This window comes from Rattus norvegicus, chromosome 17, assembly GCF_021556685.1.
Source record: "Rattus norvegicus strain SHRSP/BbbUtx chromosome 17, alternate assembly SHRSP_T2T, whole genome shotgun sequence".
Lineage (NCBI taxonomy): Eukaryota > Metazoa > Chordata > Mammalia > Rodentia > Muridae > Rattus > Rattus norvegicus.
Window position 1 is genome coordinate 37,251,411 of NC_141550.1, and position 21,761 is coordinate 37,273,171.

General features: G+C 36.5%; 1 protein-coding gene across 1 annotated transcript; it reads right to left on the minus strand.

Moving 5' to 3' along the window:
* Positions 1 to 431: 431 nt before the first annotated feature.
* Prl3d4 (prolactin family 3, subfamily D, member 4) lies at positions 432 to 7,262 on the minus strand. Its single transcript, NM_033233.1, has 5 exons — positions 7,211 to 7,262; positions 5,878 to 6,032; positions 3,424 to 3,531; positions 1,456 to 1,635; positions 432 to 750 (listed from the first exon to the last, which is right to left on the minus strand). The coding sequence occupies exons 1-5, from the start codon at positions 7,239 to 7,241 to the stop codon at positions 553 to 555; spliced, it is 672 nt and encodes a 223-aa protein (NP_150236.1). The 5' UTR covers positions 7,242 to 7,262; the 3' UTR covers positions 432 to 552.
* Positions 7,263 to 21,761: the final 14,499 nt, after the last annotated feature.

Genomic DNA, 21,761 nt, shown 5'->3' on the forward strand with positions numbered 1-21,761 from the left:
CTCTGATTGTAACATGAAATGTTGTCAGAACCACATAAATCTAAACATGTACTCATTGTAAGATGTTTTTAAGGATGATCAAGGTGGCAGATGGGCTGGAGAAATACATATGCGGTGCATTCTTCTTCTCTACTCCATTTTGGAGAGTTTAAATTAATTGTACTTAGGGATAGTTCAATAGTATTGAACTTGTTTGTTAGACTAAAAATGTGCTCACAAAATAAACTACCTCAGATATGTCTATCTCCTTGATACAATACAGCTGATAAATACCAACAATCTCTGTCTACTTCAATATACTGTGACCTAAAATAAGCACATGTGATTGTCAAACTTCAAAATGTTACATGCATATTACTAAAGCATGGATCCATATGATACTAAAGGGAAACAAGAGATTTTCCTCAATTTTCATATTGAGCCTGGTATTTCTAAATAATTACATTTTATTTTATGAAAAGAATTCATTACAGCTCTGAATGCACTGAGAGGGAAAAAAGCATTACAAAAGTCTGGTTCAACAATGGGAGCAGAACTTCAAAAGGTGGACACTCAACACTCATTCTTAAAGACAACTCGGCACCTCAAGACTTTGAGATAAGTGTCAATCTTATGGATGTCACTTTTAAAGCAGCGGCACAGATTATAAATGGCAAAAAGATGAGTGTCTTCATCAGATGACTGCAAGTCTTTGAGTCCAGACCAGGCAGGGTAGTCAAAATTTTCATTTTCTTCAACCTTAGTCTGAGTCTAAACATCAAATGGAAAGGTATTATTGATATTATCCTTCTCTCCCCCCCGCCTCTCTCTCTCTCTAAATGATGATGTTTTGTGTCTCTGTACATTATGCCATGTGTTCTAATTTCTTTGATTGCTTGTCCATCTGTGAGAAAACCAATTCTATAGAGCCTAGTATTTGTCCATAAACATGACTCTCATAACATAGATTCCAACACTGTCAAAAGCTAATGGCTCAAATAAATTCTACTGTAGACAGTCATATATATATATATATATATATATATATATATATATATATATATATATATATATATATATATGGAATTAAAAAGCAATGAGAAGGCAATGCCAATCCTTTCCCTTTGAGTAGTTTTACATGCTCTCAGTACTTTCCCTGATGTGTCCTTTATACCATATTTACTCTGATAGAGTGCCCTGATGCTTTTCTTCTTTTTAGATATATTTATATTTTGTGTACTATATTGATTCTTTCTACAAGGTGCAAGCAATACAGGAAATGATTGTCATGACATCTTCTGAGTGCCCAAAGTACCCAGGAAAGCTATAGTCAGAATTACTCTGAGGCAGAGCAATTTTCTATGGTAATCAATGTTCTGTAGACTTCTTAGTAATTATTCTTTGATGTGGATATTTTAAAATTCTTTTGCATCACCCAATTTACCAATTGCATATATAGCATCAACAAAGCCTTACCCTGTTGAATATTTTCTGAAGTCCCTCCAGAATTATAAGATTTTTGTCCTTCATATCAACAGCTTTTTTCCTCATACTAGCAGAAGCTCCCGGAAGATCAGTCACTGCAGACACAAAGTGTTTGAGAGGTTCTTTCCAGGAAACTGAAATATTGATGATTGATCTCAGAAGGTCTTCAGTCTGAGAAAATATTATTGGATACCACATTAAACTAAGTGACATAGAGCTGAATAGTTAGCCACCTGTGGTTTCTTCACAAAGGACAAACAACAGTATATTTTTATTAATAATGTATGCTAAGGGTTTCATATTATACAAATATTTTCATTCTCTATAAATGTTGTATAAATGTATATTTTCAGCTCTTGTTTTCTACATTGCTAAATAAAACTATGTAAGTCAATAATTCTTTCAAAATGTTATTTTGTGTTTCTATGCATTTTACCATGTGACCTAATTAAACCTCCTCTCTTTGATTTCTTGCTCTTTGTGAGAAAAATAGTTCTATAGGGCTTAGTAGGTGTCCAGAAACATGACTCTCATAACTTAGATGCCAACACCATCAGAAACTAATGGCTCAAATAATTTCTACACTAGTTAGTAAAATTGATTTCTCATATTCTTGTAACTTCTATATAGAATATTAAAACATGTTCACTGAACATAATTGTTTTTCAAATTTTATTTTTCAGGTATCTGCATGATTCACACCCTTTGGCGCTAGGGAAGTTTTTTTTTTTTTATTTATTGACATGTGCAGTAGAAAAAGTGTTACAGAACATTACCTTAATTCCAGACATCAGTAGAAATCAGAATGAAATTTTAATTAAATAAGTGTTAGTGAAGCTCCACGTTAAAACAAAATAAAACATTTTTATTTGCTATGAGGAATCCTAGAGATTATGAAAATAAAGACCATAGAGAAGTGCAATCAGAATTTCAAAAAAATGCTTATGTTTAGGAATGAAACAAACACGCCAGTACTGGTCAACATGATGCTAGGAAAATTAGACAATAATGATTAAGAATGTTTACATGACATGAAAGAAATTATGATAAATTCTTTCTTGACATGCAAGAGAAAAACGTTGCTTGCTCTTTGAAACCACCCTTTCTAGTGTTCTCAAAACGATTGCTTACTATCATTCAATATTTCTATGCCAACAGAATGCTCTATGTATTGTCTAAAAAGTCAGTTTGTACAAATGTTTACTTCCATTTCGATTTCTTCTATTTTTCTTTATATAGTAAATTATTTATGAGAATATATTGTATACATTACTTGTATTAGTTATACACATATGATTAGAGAATACATTATGTGTGGGAAGCAAAGTTACATATTAGTTTTATGAAAATCAAATTCTGATGTTTATGACGGGTAGTCAAAGGTAAGAGATAATAGATTAGATGTTCAGAGCTATAAAGACCTCATCAAAATGGAAGTCATACTGAGGAGCATGAGATATTCTGTAGAGGAGTCTCTTATAAAGTTGATTTTCAGTTAAGATATAGCAGAAGACAGACCAGTCAGTGAAGACTACACAAATAATAAACAAACAGAAATAGTCCTGCAGAGTTTAGAAACTTAGTGAGAAAGGACACAAGTACTGCCAATAGTAGATCCTTTGGTATCATACCACAAATATAACTGGATTTGTATTTACTCTTATATGTATATAAATATATTTAAGAATGAGCATCCAGTTGAGAGAAGGGCTTCTAAGGGGACAAACAGACAGTTTGCAGGACAGTTAGATCTAGCGATAATGTGAATTGGCAGTCATCTGACTTAGTGCTAAAGTTATCAACTATATGATGCCATTACTTTCTGACATTTTCATCTATTAATGGTGATTATCATACCTCTCATGGGCTTGGTAATCATATATAGCAAAACTAGCAAAACTAGTGCATATGGAACATTATTTGTGTGGCAAAACAAAACAAAAGAGGGAGGAAATCTACTTTAATTTCATGAACTTCCTCTCGATTCTCTGGAACGTGGATGGAAGCAGTGTGACACAGGGGAAGTATCCTGTCTTTCATCCAACTTCTCTTGGCAAAATTTATATCCTGAAAGAAATTAAACGTTTTGATTCATTTGAGGTTTCAGAATTGAATGGAAACATACATGACCATAAGATCATTGCATTTGATAAACAACACATTTGTAATATTGAAAAACTATGCATTATTTGACACAATGGATTGATGGAAACATAATCTCCCCACTTTTTCTTTGTCATACATATGCAAACTAATCTACTGTCCTCCCAATCTCTTTCCCCTTAACTGTTCTTTTACATTGTCCTTGATAATATTATAATTTGTAAAGAAAGAAACATAATACCCCAAAGTTCCTAACTACTACATCGTTAAGTATCAGATTTCCTTGGATTTTGGCTAAATGTCATAAAATTAATATTATTTTCCAGTTTCATAAATATTTCATTTTTATTGGAAGAAATATGATGTGCTTTTCAAAGCAGGTATTGTATCTCTATAACTTTGATATCTAATATCACCAATAGTTTTTTCACGTTTGTGGTAAATATGCAATTCCTTATTGTTGATACAGTCAACAAATTAACCATTAAATTCTAGGCATATTTTAAGGAAATATTCAGCTGTGAGTAAAGTAAGAATTCACAAAAAATATTGATATCACTATTGAATATTGATATTTTATATTAATGATATGAAAAATGTACTTGTATAAGGTATTTATTAGGAAAATACAAAATTACTTAAATTTAAGTATCAGACAACTTACAAAAATTAAGGAATTCTTAGTAATGTTATACTGCTGAAAGATTAGGAGACAAGAATAAAGAGTTTTGAAAAAACAAGTGAAGGAAACTAAAAATGGGAATGTATATTCCTTATAAATATAAGGATATATAATGGGGGTTGGGGATTTAGCTCAGCGGTAGAGCGCTTGCCTAGCAAGCACGAGGCCCTGGGTTCGGTCCCCAGCTCAGAAAAAAAATAAGGATATATAATCCATATACTCATTTTTCAATGGAAATTTCTCTGTTGTTTCCTCACTGCCAGACCCTGAACAAATGAGTTATATCTACAAGGAAGAGGTAATGTATTTTTGTCTAAATCAGCTCTTCAATTGCACTAAGACTCCTTCCTGAAAATGATAAAGCACGATTCTTAGAATTCATGAACTTAAAAAGAGAGCTATTGTATTTTATCTTTCTTTTTCACTATTTGCAGGGGTTCAATTTTTTTTACTCTTTTCATTTAAGTACCCCATGGTTTTGACTTTTTCTAAATTTATTCTTTTGACATAACTATCTTCAATAAAATTCTCCTTCAATACATAAGGAATGAATATGAAAATAGAACCTAGGGATAGATTACCAAGAAATCAAGGTTCCTGTGACAAAGTTAAAAACAAGCTGTTATTTTTTAAGATATTATAGAGAACTTCATTTTTTTTAAGTTGGCTTATCTTTGTGTCTTTTTTTTAATTTTCTTATACTTTTTTTAAATTTATTTAATACTTAATAATAATTCTTTGGTTTCCGGGCAAACATCCCCCTCCCCCTCCCCTTCCTTATGGGTGTTCCCCTCCCAACCCTCCCCCCATTGCTGCCCTACCCCCAACAGTCTAGTTCACTGGGGGTTCAGTCTTAGCAGGACCCAGGGCTTCCCCTTCCACTGGTGCTCTTACTAGGATATTCATTGCTACCTATGAGGTCAGAGTCCAGGGTCAGTCCATGTATAGTCTTTAGGTAGTGGCTTAGTCCCTGGAAGCTCTGGTTGCTTGGCATTGTTGTACATATGGAGTCTCGAGCCCCTTCAAGCTCTTCCAATTCTTTCTCTGATTCCTTCAGCGGGGGTCCTATTCTCAGTTCAGTGGTTTGCTGCTGGCATTCGCAGAAAGACATACATGGTATGCACTCACTGATAAGTGGCTATTAGCCCAAATGCTTGAATTACCCTAGATGCCTAGAACAAATGAAACTCAAGACGGATGATCAAAATGTGAATGCTTCACTCCTTCTCTAAAAGGGGAACAAGAATACCCTTGGCAGGGAAGAGAGAGGCAAAGATTAAAACAGAGACTGAAGGAACACCCATTCAGAGCCTGCCCCACATGTGACCCATACATATACAGCCACCCAATTAGACAAGATGGATGAAGCAAAGAAGCGCAGACCGACAGGAGCCGGATGTAGATCGCTCCTGAGAGACACAGAGAACTTCATTTAATTCTTTACAATACTTTTTGAGATTTGAATGAATCTTCACATTCTGCCCATTCTACTTTCGGTATGTGATTCTTTCTATTACCTATCATGGTGAAATTTTGGAATTGTGTACATGACACATTCCACTTTTATTAGTGTTTGGTTATTTGAAAGACCTTTTAGATAAGAATCCAGAAGCAAAGACATTACTTACAAATTCACGGTATACATCTGCAGCCTTGATAAATGTATTATGAGACTGTTCAACCAAACGATGATACAGGTCTTCAGTGGACACAAGCACAGTTGGTTTGGAGGCCATGTTTTCCCACAAGAGCAGGTTTGACACCAGCAGCAACAGTTGCATACCTGCTGTCAGAGAAACAAACTGAAATGATCTATGCATGTGAGGTTACATCAAATAAATTACGTTGGAATGCTATCTTTTCTGAGGACTATCAGCCATGTGGTTTGATTTGCTATTGATTAATAGGGTATTTATTTTCATAATGAGAAAATATGGAAAACTAGTGACATTTCTCCATTACAGAACTGGAAATGGAGGAGACCTCTCAGAGTTTGCATTTGTTGGAGTGTAGCTTTTCAAGTAGTATATAAACACATGGAACTTTGACTAACCATGAACCAGAAACCTCAAGGCACTGTCTGAACATAGCTGATGTTCTCAAGAAATTATGTTTTTTTCCATTTTATTAAATACATTAATATTGCAATTAATTCACTTCCCTTATACATAAAATTGCTTAAGATTTGGGAATTTGATAGTTAATAGTTAATTCAGATTGATTAAGATAAAGCAAATATTTTGTTTGGTACACAAATGGATAGTAACTTTCTGTTTGTGAACTTGAAGAAATTGGAGTATTTAATCATTTAATTCATTTAATATTTGAATTATCAATGAGCCTTAATATTTTCAATAATGCAAAATGAGTTATAAATTTTGTTGTTCTGGAATGTGTGCTTTATAGTAGAAGGTGTCAATTGCTAGTGCTCTATAGATACCAGGAACACTGTCCCCCTTTGTTCTACTGTTAATAAGGACAATGTACAATAACTGAGAATTTTCTTGTTTCTATGAAACAAGGAGAAATCCCACTTGAAAGCCACTGCTCTCACAAATAATTAAGCAAGTAGAATACAGAAAGTCCTTTCATCTCTCTGTTGCTTCTTCTATAGAGGAAGTAGGATCAAATATCGGTTCTCCAATGATGCAGAGTAGATGCAAACACATGGAGCTTTGACTAACCATGAGCTCGAGAACACAAGTCATTATTTGTACATATTTGAAGCTTGAGACTATTTTACTAAACTCAAATCTCCTCCCTTAACCAGAAACATGGTAAAGTCTTTCTTTCAATAGATGAGGTAATAGTTACTGTAATCAACAGGTCTAAATCGAAATGTTCTGGAGGCACTTTGACAAACACACCACATCCTAAAGCAAATATACACTCCAAACACATCATGAACATGTATGCACTATTAATGTTTACTAAGAGGTACATGAATGAATGGAAACTTACTGGAGCCTGAAAGAGTCAAAGTTAGCTGCATCTCTAAGTAGATCCACGACAGTGTAGGCTTCCAGTCAGGAATTCTGCTTCACCTGAGCTTTGTTTTCATTCAAATTTCTGCCTCCTATATATACTACCAGACCATACCCAAGCACAAGCAGAGCTTGGGGCCAGTCAATGTCTACTGATCAGCCACATACTTCCCTCATGGTTATTAACATCCTCTTTACATTTAGCACAGTTTTACCTGAATATTTGTCACACTGAATTTCCCCCATGTGATCTCGAAAGTTCAAGTCATTCTCTAAATCAGCAGGTTCATCTGGGATGATTCATACTCATTTTCAGGTCAGCAGGTCTTTTCCCCTATACTTCACCTTAGTCCAAAACCTTATGTCTGTCATGTCTTCTGGAAAATTCCTTAGTGTTTCTTGTTTTAATAAATGCTTTTCAATAATTATATGAAGGTTTGTTCTCTCTATATCTACAATAGACAATTTTTCTAAACTGTTATACTGAACTCAAATCTCTCCCAATAACCACAAACACTGTAAAATGTTTCTCTCCAGAAATCAAACAGACATAAAGAGAAACTAATAGAAGTTAAGAACCAAATGGATTTAACAGATATTTATAGAACATTAAATCCTAAAACAAAAAGATATATCTTATTCTCATTACCTCATGGTACCTTCTCCAAAATTGACCATATACTCGGTCACAAAACAGGCCTCAACAGATGCAGAAAGATAGACATAATGCCATGCATCCTATCAGATCACCACAAATTAAGGCTGGTCATCAAGAACAACAATAAAGACAAAAAAGCCCACATGTATATGAACAATGCTCTACTCAATGACAACTTGGTCAAGTAAGAAATAAAGAAAGAAATAAAATACTTCTTAGAATTTAATGAAAATGAAGATAAAATATACCCAAACTAATGGGACAGAATGAAAGTGGTACTAAGAGGAAAACTCATAGCTCTGAGTGTCTGCAAAAAAAAAAAAAAAAAAAAAAAAAAAAAAAAAAAAAAAAAAAAAAAAAAAAACAGGAGAGAGCACGTGTCAACAGCTTGACACCACACCTAAAAGTTCTAGTACAAAAAGAAAAAAAATAAACCCAAGAAGAGTAGAAGGTATGAAATAATCAAACTCAGGGCTGAAATCAACCAAGTAGAAACAAAAGGAACTATACAAAGAATAAAAAAAAAACAACAAAACAACAACAACAAAAACAAAACAAAACACAACAACAACAAAAACAAAGCAAAACAGGAGCTAGTTCTTTGAGAATCAACAAGATAGACAAACCTTTAGCCTGACTAACCAGAGGTCACAGAGAGTGTATCCAAATTAACAAAATCAGAAATGAAAAGGGAGACATAATTACAGAATCTAAAGAAATTAAAAAAATCATCAGATCCTCCTACAAAAGCCTATATCCAACAAAGTGGGTAGCATGGAGTAAATAACTATTTTCTGGACAAATACCAGGTCCCGAAGTTAAATCAGGATCAGATAAACCATCTGAACAATCCCATAACTCTTAAAGACATCAACAGATTGGGAACAGATCTTTACCAATCCTATATCTGATAGAGGGCTATTATCCAAAATATACAAAGAACTCAAGAAGTTAGAATCCAGAGAGCCAAATAACTTTGTTAGAAACAGGGCATAGTGCTTAACAAAGAATTCTCAGCTGAGAAATATCAAATGGCTGAGAAGTACATAAAGAAATGTTCAACATCCTTAGTAGTCAGAGAAATACAAATCAAAACAACCCTGAGATTCTACCTCACACCAATCAGAATGTCTAATACCAAAATTCAGGTGAGAGCAGATACTGGTCAGGATGTTTAGAAAGAGGAATGTTTAGAAAGGAAGCTGGTACAACCACTCTAGAAATCTGTCTGGATTTTCCACAGAAAATTGGATGTATTGCTACCTGAGGACCCAGCTACACCACTCCTGGGCATATACCCAAATGAAGCTCCAACATATAACAAGGATACGTGCTCCACTATGTTCATAGCAGCTTTATTTATAATAGTTCAATGCTGGAAAGAACACAGATGCTCTTCAACAGAGGAATGGATACAGAAAATATGATACATCTACACAATGTTTTACTACTCAGATATCAAAAACAATGACTTCATGAAATTCATAGGCAAATGGATAAACTAGAAAATATCATCCTGTGTGAGGTAACACAATCAAAGAAAGATACACAAGGTATGCATTCATTCATAAATGGATATTAGCCCAAAAGCTCGAATTACTCAAAATACAATCCACAGACCACATGAAGCTGAAGAAGAAGGATGACCAAAGTGGGTATGCTCCACTCCTTTTTAAAAGAGGGAATAAATATATTCATAAGAGTGGATATGGAGGTAAAGTTTGGAACAGAGTCTGAAGGCATGGCCATTCAGACCCTGCCCCACCTGGGTATACAGCCCATAGTATATAGCCACCAAAACTAGATAAGATTGATGAAGCTAAGAAGGGCATGCTGACAGGAGCCTGATACATCTGTATCCTGAGAGGCACAGCCTGAGCATGTCAAATACAAAGGCAAATATTAGCAGCAAACCATTGAACTAAAAATGAGATCCCTGTTGGAGGAAATAGAGAAATGATTGAAAGAGCTGAAGGGGCTTGAAACTCCATAAAAACAACAATGCCACCTAACCTCAGTTCCCAGGGACTAAATAACTACCCAAAGACTATACATGGGCTGACCCATGGCTCCCCCTGCACATGTAGCAAAGGATGGACTTGTCAGGCACCAATGGAAGGAAGAGCCCTTGATCATGTCAAGGCTGGAGGCCCCTGTTAGAGGAATACTGGAAGGTGGGATGGGAATGGTCAGGGAGGGAAACACCCTTATAGAAGATGGGAGGGAGATGGGATCGGGGCTTATGGGCAGGGAACCAGGAAAGGGAACACTATTTGAAATCTAAATATAAAAATATCCAATAAAAAAGAAAACAATTAGTCACTGCAAAAATAAATAAATAAAATAATACTTAAAACAGTAAACAAATAAATAAATAAATAAATATAAATTAATCATCGTGACTGAGTTACCTCAATTACAAAAGAACACACATTGTATGCACTCAATGATAAGTGGATATTAGCCCCAAAGCTTGGAATAACCAAGATAAAATTCACAGACTATATGAAGCTCCACATGATGACCAAAGTGTGGAATCTGCAGACCTTCTTAGAGCAAGATCAAAAACACTCATAGGAGGAAATAGAGAGGCAAAGTGGGGAGCAGAGACTGAACATCCTGAGACTGCCCAACATGGGGATGAATCTCATAAACAGCCGTCAAACAGAGACAATATTGTGGATGCCAAGAAATGGATGCTGACTGGAGTCTGATATAGATCTCTGATGAGAGGCTCTGTCAGAGCCTTACAAACCCAAAGGTTGATGCTCACAGCCAACCATTGAACTGAGAACAGGATCCCCAATGCAAGTGTTAGAGAAAGGACTGAAGTAGCTGAAAGGGTTTGCAACCTCATAAGGAGAACACAGTATTAGCCAACCAGAACCAACCAGAGTTCCCAGGGACTAAACCACCATCCCAAGAGAACACAGGGATAGACCAATCGTTTCATCCTCACATGTAGCAGAGGATTGCCTAGTAGGGCATGAATGGGAGGAGAGGCCCTTGGCCTTGTCAAGGCTTGATGCCCCAGTGTAGGGGAATATCAGTGCAGGGAAGTGGGAGGGAGTGGGTGGGTGGGTGGGTGGGTGAGGGAGTACCCTCATAGAAGCAGGAGGTGGGATGGGGTAGCTGGCTTCTGAAGGGAACACTGGGGAATGGGATAACATTTAAAATGTAAATAAAAAATGTACAATTAAAAATAAGAAAAAAGAAAAAGGAAGAAATAAAAACAAATAAAAACAAAAAAAAAATCAAAGACAAAAAAACCCAAAAACCATTGTGTCATTATTTTTAAATGCTGGATAATAATCCATTATGTAGGTATACCATGTTTTCTGTATTCATTCTTCTGTTGCAGGACATCTAGGATGTTTCCCATTTCCTGCCATTATCAGTAGAACAGCAATGAACATTATCATGCAAGTGTCTTCGTGAAAGAATGAAGCAGAATACTTTCGGAATATGCGAAAGAGTGGTGTGGTGCTTTAGATAAATGGCCCACCATGTGCGACATTATTTGGAGCTGTAGCTCCTTGAAATAGGCCTGGCCTTGTTGGAGAAAGGGTCACTTTGAGTTGGGATTTAAGGATTCATTTGGTCTTTCTAGGTCCTTCGGCTCACTGTTTTTTTCTGCTGCTTGAGGATCCAAATGTAATTTCCTTACTTACCTCTTCAGCACTATGTCTGCCTGCATGCTGACATGCATCAAGGCATGATGATACTAGACTAAACCTTGGGACTCTAAGGAGGACCCTTTCCACCTCCTGAAAGCAGTAGAACTCAGTGGCTTCCATAATTCATCTCTGACTTTTGATTCAGCAGTACAAGGAGTTACTCGGGCAATTGATGCTGGTTAGCTAGAGCTAAGAAATTCACAGTGATTAAGAAGAGACCAGCATCACTGAGATGAAGTCTTCTGGTGATTGTTTTCTGAGAGCACAAGTAAGCTGTCTTCAAGATATAGCCAAGGTTGTATCTCATTCTGTAGCTGGACTTGGAAATGTGTAAGATTCACCTAGATAGTATGACCTTTGTAAAACCAGGGAAGGTGATTGGAGAAGGTGAAGCTTCAGCTGCAACTAGTAGCCCAGGATTGACGGGGTCATGCAAAGAAGCTGAGACTTAGCATCATGTAAAGAGCCTATGAGAGGTTATTGGTGAAGTCTTCTTGCAAGAAAACTCCAGCAAATTAAAAATGTCAGCAATGTTGCATGATCGTGAAGAACAACAGAAGCAGAAGTGAAGTGGAGTCAACCAAAGACCATAGTTCTAAAGAGAACAAACCAGGAGATGTGATCCAAGCAGTTTGAACAAAACCAGAAGATCTTGTGTGGATCGCTGACATTGGACAAGAAGTTGTAATTTTGGAGTTGCATAGAAACCCCAAGATGTTTTAGATGCTTCAACCATGGCATACTTGCTGAGGAAAGTATCTAACATGGACTGGAACCAGACAAAAAGAATGAGCTGGTCTGTAATAAAAAAAAACAGAAAATAATTGAAGATCTGAAGAAAGTTTTGGCAACAGACATAAAGATACAGTATTTAGAGTTTACCCAGCTGACTTTTGGTCTTAATTTGAGCCAGTATTTCCTGACTATGTCAATTTGAAATGGCAATTATAACCTGAAATGTTGGAGGTATGTGATCTGCTTTATGATTTTGATTTTAAAGGGTATTACAGTTAAGTTGAACATCAGAAAAAAAATGAGCTTCAGACTTTTAACATTGTCATAGACAATGGGGACTTTTGAAGGTAAACTAAATCATTGAGCATTATGCCATGGCTAGTTATGGTCCATTCAGGCTCATGTGTCTGAACAGAGCAATAGTGATAAAAAGTGCAAGGTATTGGTACAGAGACAGGTGGATCAATGAAATAGAATTGAAGACCCAGAAATGAACCTACACAACCATGAACACTTGATCTTTGACAAAGGACCTAAAACCATCCAGTTTAAAAATAAGATGTCACTTTTAACATATGGTACTGTTTCACTTGGAGCTCCATGTAGAAGAATGCAAATTGATCCATTCTTATTATCTTATAAAAATCTCAAATCAAAGTGGATCAAGGACCTCCACTTAAAAACCAGATACACTGAAACCAATAGAAGAGAAAGTGGAGAAGGGACTCAAACACACAGGCACAGGCAAAAATTTTCTGAACAGAACACCAATGGCTTATGCTCTAAGATCAAGAATCAAGAAAGGGGACCTTGTAAAATTTCAAAGACTTTGTAAGGCAAAGGACTGTGTCAGTAGGACAAAACAGCAAACAACACATTTGGAAAAGATCTTTCTCAATCCTACATTGGATAGAGGGCTAATAATTTGTATATATCCAATATATACAAATAACTCAAGAAAGTAGACTCCAGAGAGTCAAATAACCCTATTAAAATGGGATATAGAGCTAAACAAAGAATTCTTTACTGAGGAATGACTGAAAAGTACCTAAAAAAATGTTCAACATCCTTAGTAATCAATGAAAAGCAAATCAAAATATCCTTGTGATTCCATCTCACTCAAGTCAGAATAAGTAAGATCAAAAACTTGGGTGACAGCAGATTCTAACTAGGATGTGGAGAAAGAGGAATACTCTTCCATTGTTGATATGATTACAAGCTGGTACAACCACTCTGGAAATCAGTCTGGCAGTTCCTCAGAAAACTGAATATATAACTACCTGAAGACTCAGCAAACTATACCACTCTTGGACATGTATCTGAAATATACTCCAACATATTAAAAGAATACATGCTTCACTATGTTCATAGCAGCCTTATTTATAATAGTCAGAATCTGGAAGGAATCCAAATGTCATTCAACAGAGGAATGGATACAGAAGATGTGGTGCATTTACTCAATGGAGTACTACTCAGCTATTGAATTCAATGACTTCATCAAATATTTAGGCAAATGGATGGAACTACAAAATATCATTCTGAGTGAGGTAACTCAGTCACAAAAGAACACACATGGTATGTACTCTCTATAAGTGGATATTAGCCTAATAGCCCAGAATACCCAAGGTACAATATGCAGACTATATCAACCTGAAGAACAAGGAATACCAAAGTGTGCATGCCTTGGTCCTTCTTAGAAGGGGGAAGAAAATACTCACAGGAGATATGGAGAGAAAATGTTAAGCATAGACTGAAGGAAAGACCATCCAGTGACTGCCCCACCTGGAGATCCATCCCACATACAGTCACCAAACCGTGACACTGTTGCTGATGCCGAGAAAGTGCATGCTGACAGGAGCCTGATATATCTGTCACCTGAAAGGCTCTGCCAGAGCCTGAAAAATAGAGGTGGATACTCACAGCCAACCACTGGACAGAGAATGGGGTTCTCAATAGGTGAGTTAGAGAAAGGACTGAAGGATCTGTTGGGGTTTGCAACCCTATAGAAAGAACATCAATATCAACCAAACAGAACCCCAACGGACTCAGGGACCAATTCACCAACAAATGATTGAACATGGAACAACCCATGGTTCCATCTGCATATGTAGCAGAGGATGACCTTGTTGGGCATCAATGGGAGGAGCCCTTGGTCCTGTGAAGGCTGTATGCCTGAGTGTAGGTGAATTCCAGGGTGGGCTGGAGGGAGGGGAGCTTTGGTCGGGCAGGGTAGTACCATCATAGAAGCATGGGGAGGGAAATGGTCTATGCTGTTGCTGGAGGCAAACCTGGAAAGGGGATAATATTTGAAATGTAACTAAAGAAAATATTCAATAGAAGAAAAAATGACAAGAAAACTTTCTGCCTTCAACAATCACACAAATAAAGGTTAGAGATTTTAAATCTTGAGTTATTTTTTTATGATTTTTTTACTGGGTATTTTATTAATTTAAATTTCAAATAATATTCCACTTCCTAATTTTCCCTCCAAAACCCCTGTACCTGTCCCATGACTGCTTCTATGAGAGTGCTCCCACACCACCCCAACTCCTGCCTCAAGACCCTACAATTCCCCTATGATGGGTCAATTCAAAAAATGGGGTACAGAATAAAGCAAAGACGCATCTCAATGTTTTTAACCCAGAAATGTTACTGTCCAAAGGAAGAACAATGACAAAAAGTGGAACAGAGACTGAAGGAAGGGACAACAAGAGACTGCCCCATATGGGGATCCATCATGTCTGTAGCCACCAAACCCAACATTGTTGCCACAGTCAAGAAGTCATTTTCTGACAGAAACCTCGTGTGGTGGTTCCTGAGGAATTCCAGCCAGCAAGTGACCAATGCTAATGTGGAGGCTGGAACCCACCATCAGATAGAGCTCAGGGAACCTGGTGGGAGAGTTGGCAGAAGAACTGGAAGAAAGGAGGGGATTGTAACCCCATTAGAAGAACACAGGCTGGCCTGACCTCTCAGTTCTCCAAGAGACTAGACCACCAACCAAGAAGTGTACGTGAAGGAATCCATGGCTCCAGATAAAAATTTAGCAGAGGATTCTCTTGAACAGAAGGGGGCCTTTGGTCCTAGGAAGTTTTGATACCCCAGCTTAAGGGGGTACTGGAGCAGTGAGGTGGGATAGTATGGGTGATTGGGGGCACACTCTCACACAGGCAAATGAGGGTGGATGTGGGCTGGGGGCTGGTGGAAGGGTAACCAGGAAGTGGAATATTATGGAATGAGGGATTGGTGGAGGGAGTAACCTGGAAGTGGGATATTGTTTAAGATATAAATGAATGGAATAATTAATTAATAACAAAAATAAATAATAAAAATATATCTCAACTGAGAAATCTCAAATGGCTGAGACATGCTTAAAGAAATGTTCAACATCCTTATCCTTAGTCATAAGGAAAATACAAATCAAAATGACCCTGACATTCTACCTCACACAAATAAGAATGGCTAACATCGAAAACGTAGATGACATCAGATGCTGGCAAAGATGTGTAGAAAGAAGAACACTCCTCCATTGCTGGTGGGACTGAAAGCTGGTACCACTTGAGAAATCATTTTGGTGGTTCCTCTGAAAACTGGAACGAGTTCTACACAGTTATATCACTCCTGGGCATATACCCAAAAGATGCACCAACATATAAAAAGGATACATGCTCCATTATGCTCATAGCAGCCTTATTTATAACAAATTTAATTGTTTTTAATGATAAAAGGGAATATATAGATTTTGCCTGAGACACTTAGGGATTTCTTCCTATGTTTTAAACCTTATACCAAGAGCTCAAGCTGAGAAATTTGGTGACCCTGTCTTACAAAGAAGCAGCCAGCTTCCAGGAGGAAGACACTGAAAGGCAGATAGCTTGATGCTTGATGCAGCAGATATTAAGCTCCACGGTAGAAAGAATTTAGAAAAAAATGAATTAACAAATGTTTTAAAGGTATGTAAAACCCTTGGTAGGACAAATTCTCAGGATCTTTCAATATGGTCTACATGGAATTTCTGGGATTGGCTGTCTTGTATGTCAAAAATTAGAGCCGAGCCTGTGAGAGTCTTACACAGTAAATAGAATGGAATTTAATTAAAGTTAAATACAGAGATATATTAAGATTGAGGCATTTGATCTTAAGAAATTCCATCAAAAGGAGTGGGTAGGATGCCTAAGCTAAGAGTAGAAGCTTAGGCCTTGAGAATTAAAAAAGGATAAAGGATCATACTACAATATGTACTCATAGAGATATTAATCTGCAGTGGTAAGGAGGGTTTAAGTGTATATAGATGTATAAAATATTGAGACTTTTGATATTAAGTTAGAGGTGAAAGAGGAGGCGATGAAGAAGCACTATCTCAATGTTAATATTTGTTTAGATTACTTCAATTGCTTTAAATTATTTTAATTATCAAAATGTGTGTGGTTATAAGCTTGGTGATTATATTAAAATTCCTCTGAAAGAGGTCGAGCTATACCTTTAGTGATTTACTATATACTGGACAAAGAATATGATATTTTGGGAGAGAGACTCTGTACTTGTGTTGACAGGAAAAGAGAAAAAGCTGTGGACCCCTTACAGAGTGGCATGGTTCTGATATGATGAGGGAAGATATCCCGAGTCTTGAAAAATTCAAGAAAACCAAACATGAGTGTTGAATCTTTGACAGTGGAACAGTCCAGTAACTGACTTAGACAAATTTTATCTCTATCAAAAACTTCAGCTAAAATGAGACAATAAATCTAGTTTGTTATGGAATCCCTGAGATTCTTGTGTCCTACTTCATATGACATGAATGAAGATTTATTAGAATTGATTATTGATAATATTAACTCATAAAACTAGTTATCTTTCACCTGCTCAAACAAGGAGCAAATTTTCATCTTTAACTGATCTGTGCACCCTGCATAATCCATACAAATATCTTAATCATACTAAAATTTTGGTTCTGAGTTTAATATGCTTACACATTACAGATTTGACAAGATTCATCCTCAGAGATGCAGAACTAACCTGCTGTTCCATCCCCTCTGCTTCCTGATGCTGTTCAGAGACTTGCTGCCAGAATAGCTTCAGGAATTCCTAATGATTCTACATGATCTTGCCTTATCCAAACTTTCAGAATGAGCCAGTCAGATTTTAAGTCAAGATCTGAGTCTTCTAAGCATACAGAGACTGGGTAACATGATAAAGCTAGATTTCGTAAATCTAATTAATCTTCTAATTATCCTAGTTCTCCCACATCTTTAAAGAATTTCTCAATACCACTGTTTAACAGGAAGAAGCCATGAAGTGTTGTCAGCCCGATATTTTGGGTTTGGAAGTCTGGTTATGGTTATCTTACAGAATATATATATATATATATATATATATATATATATATATATATATATATATATCTCACATGTGTGTGTTGTCATTTTAAGGGATATTTTGGGAATGGTTATAATTTTCAACAGGGAGGCAACAGATAGGACAGATTACTGAATTTATTCTTGAACAAATCATTGTATAGCCATAATCTTAATTAGTAGAAATCTTTGCAACTGATTTAAAATTGAAGTTATAATTTATTACATTGGGACATAATTTATATATTATTACAGAATTAAGGTTTCATTGGTATAAATCTGTATATTGATAAAAATTTGAAATTAATATTGTTATTCTTTGATCGGCATTGTGCCTATGCAACTTATTTAAGAACATAAGGCTTTGATTCAGTCATGTTATAGCTCCTATTATAAATCTTTTAGAACTGTTAAGCAACAAAAGTTAAGGGCAAGAACAGGAAAAGAAGAAAAAAATCAAGCTTCCTGAGTAGGTTTATGTAGGTTGATGTAATTATGCAGCTGAATGAAGATACAGGATAAAATGAGGCCTGTCATTGGATGAGAAGGAAGGATGGGTAGAAGAAAAGTTTTAGAGAGGAGACTGGAGCAAGGAGGGGCAGGGGGTGTAGATGAGAGAAAAATGAGGTGGATGTTAAGATTTCTCTCTGTGCATTTACAGGTTATTATGACTATTCTTAAAGGACGGATGAGTACAGGATTTTGTGTGTCTAGATGAGCAACCTATATCTTATTTAAGTTGGTGGTTTATATTCTTATCAATTAGCTGTAAGTTAATTTTGTGGATGTATTGTACACTGAGTAATTAGCATACAAATCAGGTTGTTAGGTTACAGTTTGTTGAGTCATGACTTCTCTGGGTTGTTGGGAGTGTGAGCAGAGTCCATGATAGGAAACTGTGCTAGGGCATAGAGTACTTTGGCTAGCGCGGTATGGGGCCATGCTAGCACAGCCCTGCTGAACGTGATATGTGTGTCAGGCATGGTAACAACCTGCCAAGAGGACAATGTGTGAAAGCAGCTGACAGAGAAACACCTAGGGCATGTGTGGATCCCTGAGGATCCCTGGGAACTCTTGGGAACCAGTCATTTGCATCATTATTATACTATATATTATATTACATATTTTATATTATATTATATTATTATACTGCAACATCTATTATTAGTAATTCTAGGCAAATTTGATTCTTTGCAAATAATGGCAACACGTTCTGCAAACAGTGATCATTGAGACTATAAAAATGATATTCTATCAGCTACAAAGAAAATGCCCACAGGTGTGTAGGACGTGAAGATTTGGGGTGTCTATTCTACTGTGTGGGCATTTAGCATTCCCCACTGTGTATTAGTAGGACTTCAGTCATAATACCTCTTTCATCAGGACAATTTGAGGACTTTTACAAAGGCATAATCTATGTAATGGGTTACTGTCAAACTCAATTTTAAAGAAATATAACCCAAAGCTTGATGAAATGACAAATACATAGAATTTTTATCTTTATGTAGAAAGTTCAGCCTATGGGATCATTTTAATGATAGAGTCTCTTCTTTTTTGATGTGTGTGTGTGATTTTATTTATTTATTTATTTTATTTTTACACTCCATAATTTCTTCCCCTCCCTGTCCACCCTTTGACTGTTCCACATCTCATACGTCCTATCCGCACCCCTCAAACCCCTGTCACCACGAGGATGTCCCCATCCCATGACATCTCTAAACTTCCTCAGGTCCCAGGCTCTGGAAGGTTAGGTGTATTTTCTTTGTCTGACTGGTAGTCCTCTGTTGCACATGTGTTGGCGGCCTCATTTCAGTTGGTGTATGCTGATCTAGTGTCTGAGAGATCTCAGAGGTCTAGGTTAATTGAGACTGGTGGTCCTCCTACAGGGTTTCCCTCCTCCTCAGCTTACTCCAGCTTTTCCCTAATTCAAACAGAGGGGTCAGTAGCTTCTGTTCATTTCTTGTGTGCACATATCTGCATCTGATTCTTATAGCTGCTAGCTGGGTCTTTTGGATGGCAGTCATGATAGGGCCATTTTTCTGAGCACCTCATAGCCTTAGTAATGATGTCACGTCTTAGGTCTCCCCTTGAGCTGGATACCACTTTAGGCCTGTCACTAGACCTTCTTTTCCTCAGACTCTTCTCCATTTCCATTCCTGCATTTCTTTCAGACAGGAAGAATTAGGGGTAAGAGATTGCCTGTGGAATAGCAACCCCATCCCTCAATTGATGCCCTATCTTTCTGGTGGAGGTTGGCTCAACAGGTTCCCTCTCCCCACCATAGGGCATTTTATTTGCTCTCTCCTCTTTGAGACCTGATTATCTCACACGTCCTAGATCTCTGGTATATTCTGGAGAGTCCTCGCAACTTCATTCCTCCTGAGGTTGCATGTTTCCATTTTTTCTTCTGACCCTCAGGAATTCAGTACCTCCCAATACCAGATCAAGTTCCCCTCTTCCCCTACCCTTATCTCCCTTTCCTCCCTTGTCCTCCCTCCCTCCGCCCTCATGGTTACTTTCTTTTTCAGACAGTAGACTCTTCATACTGAGTGTTAGTAATCAAGACTGAGATATCCCTCATGTCAACCATAGACATAAAGCAAAGAGAGAAACTGTGTTGTTTTTGTCACGTCTGTGTTCCAACTGAAACTAGGAGATACTCAGCTAAATCATTATAAAGCCTCGAAGCACCTGGGAATGGAAGAATCATTATAAATGCTCAAGTCATGAAACCATCTGCAGAGTACTCAGAATTAACCTAAGATCTAAGTGTATGTAATAGCCCACAGACACTGAGGGAATAACAAAAAATGAGGGGATTTGCCTAGTTCTGTCACCACAGTGCAAGGCCAATATAATTATTTATCCAAATTTTACCCTATGGAAACTTTCTTCATCACATTAGCTTAACTGGAATAATTCATATTCCAAGAATACATTGCTACTCTCCTCCCTCCAGGTGATGAGTATTGAAATCTCAGATAAATGAATCATCCCTTTGTAGTGACTGCTGTTTTTACTTATTAGGTTTTGCTGTTCCTGGTGATAAGCTTGAGGTTATTCAAGAATATTGCCTCTATTCTGAGTGTTACATTGAAGATGGCTACTGGAAGGTTTCCATGATCTATTTGACCATGCTGTTATTCTGTTTGAATATATCCTCATGAACTTGCTTCAAAATGTATAGCAATTTGTAAGTACCTTCCCTACACTGACATTCTAAAAGGAGAAATGTCAGAACTACATTAGACAGAGATTATTCTGTAGTAGGTTTGCTTTAGATAGAAATATTTACTATTCTCTTTATGGCTATATATGGTTATCTGGTCATAGACAACATCAAGAAGAGAAAAAGGAGGCAATTTCAGTATAAATGTGCATCTTAAGAATGTGTCTCTATTTGCAATAGCATTTGCTCATTTTTGTACTTTTATTCATGAGTTTTCTTATACATTTCCAATGTCTTGCCACATTTAATATGTGAATTATCTTAACAAATGTACCACAATTTACTAGGTACCTCACGTCATACTAGCTTCTCTAAAGGGGAGACTTCATGTCAATCATGGTACAGCACTACAATATAGTTCAGAAAACACCGTAGTGTAGACTATACTCACAGTTGGTCCATTCATTTCCCATTCTTCCTTCGCAGTCTTTAAAATTCCTAACTGTCCTAATGTTCCATTAAACCATCAAAAACTTACTGATTGCTATAAGTCTTTCATTTTCATTTCAATTTCTAATTTTCAGTAATGGATATCTAAAATAGCATATTGAAGTGGATATAATTTAAAATAATTATATATTTATTGATATGAAAATGTTTATTAATACCTTACTTTTTAATTCGTAGTTCCATAATGCTCACTTTAAAAGAACAATTCTTAGATTGTAGAGCCATCCTTATCATTTATTAACAGTTATATTGAGAATTATATATAATATTGCATATGTATTAATAGTTTTTCATAGAATATCCTATTAAGGTAGAAATATGTCTATAATTTTTGTTATACATGATACAACAGAAGATTAAAGATCCTCAGTGTCACAACTTGAAAAGTAATCATGAGAAACATGGTCCGATCACACCAGCTGATG

Bases quoted from the DNA above. Each gene is read 5' to 3' on its own strand.
- Prl3d4 (NM_033233.1), bottom strand. From the start codon at position 7,241: ATGCAGCTAACTTTGACTCTTTCAGGCTCCA. The intron at 6,033-7,210 runs GTAAGTTTCCAT...CTCTGACAGCAG, and splicing joins TTTGACTCTTTCAGGCTCCA to GTATGCAACTGTTGCTGCTG. The intron at 751-1,455 runs GTAAGGCTTTGT...TTTGATGTTTAG, and splicing joins TTCAGAAAATATTCAACAGG to ACTCAGACTAAGGTTGAAGA.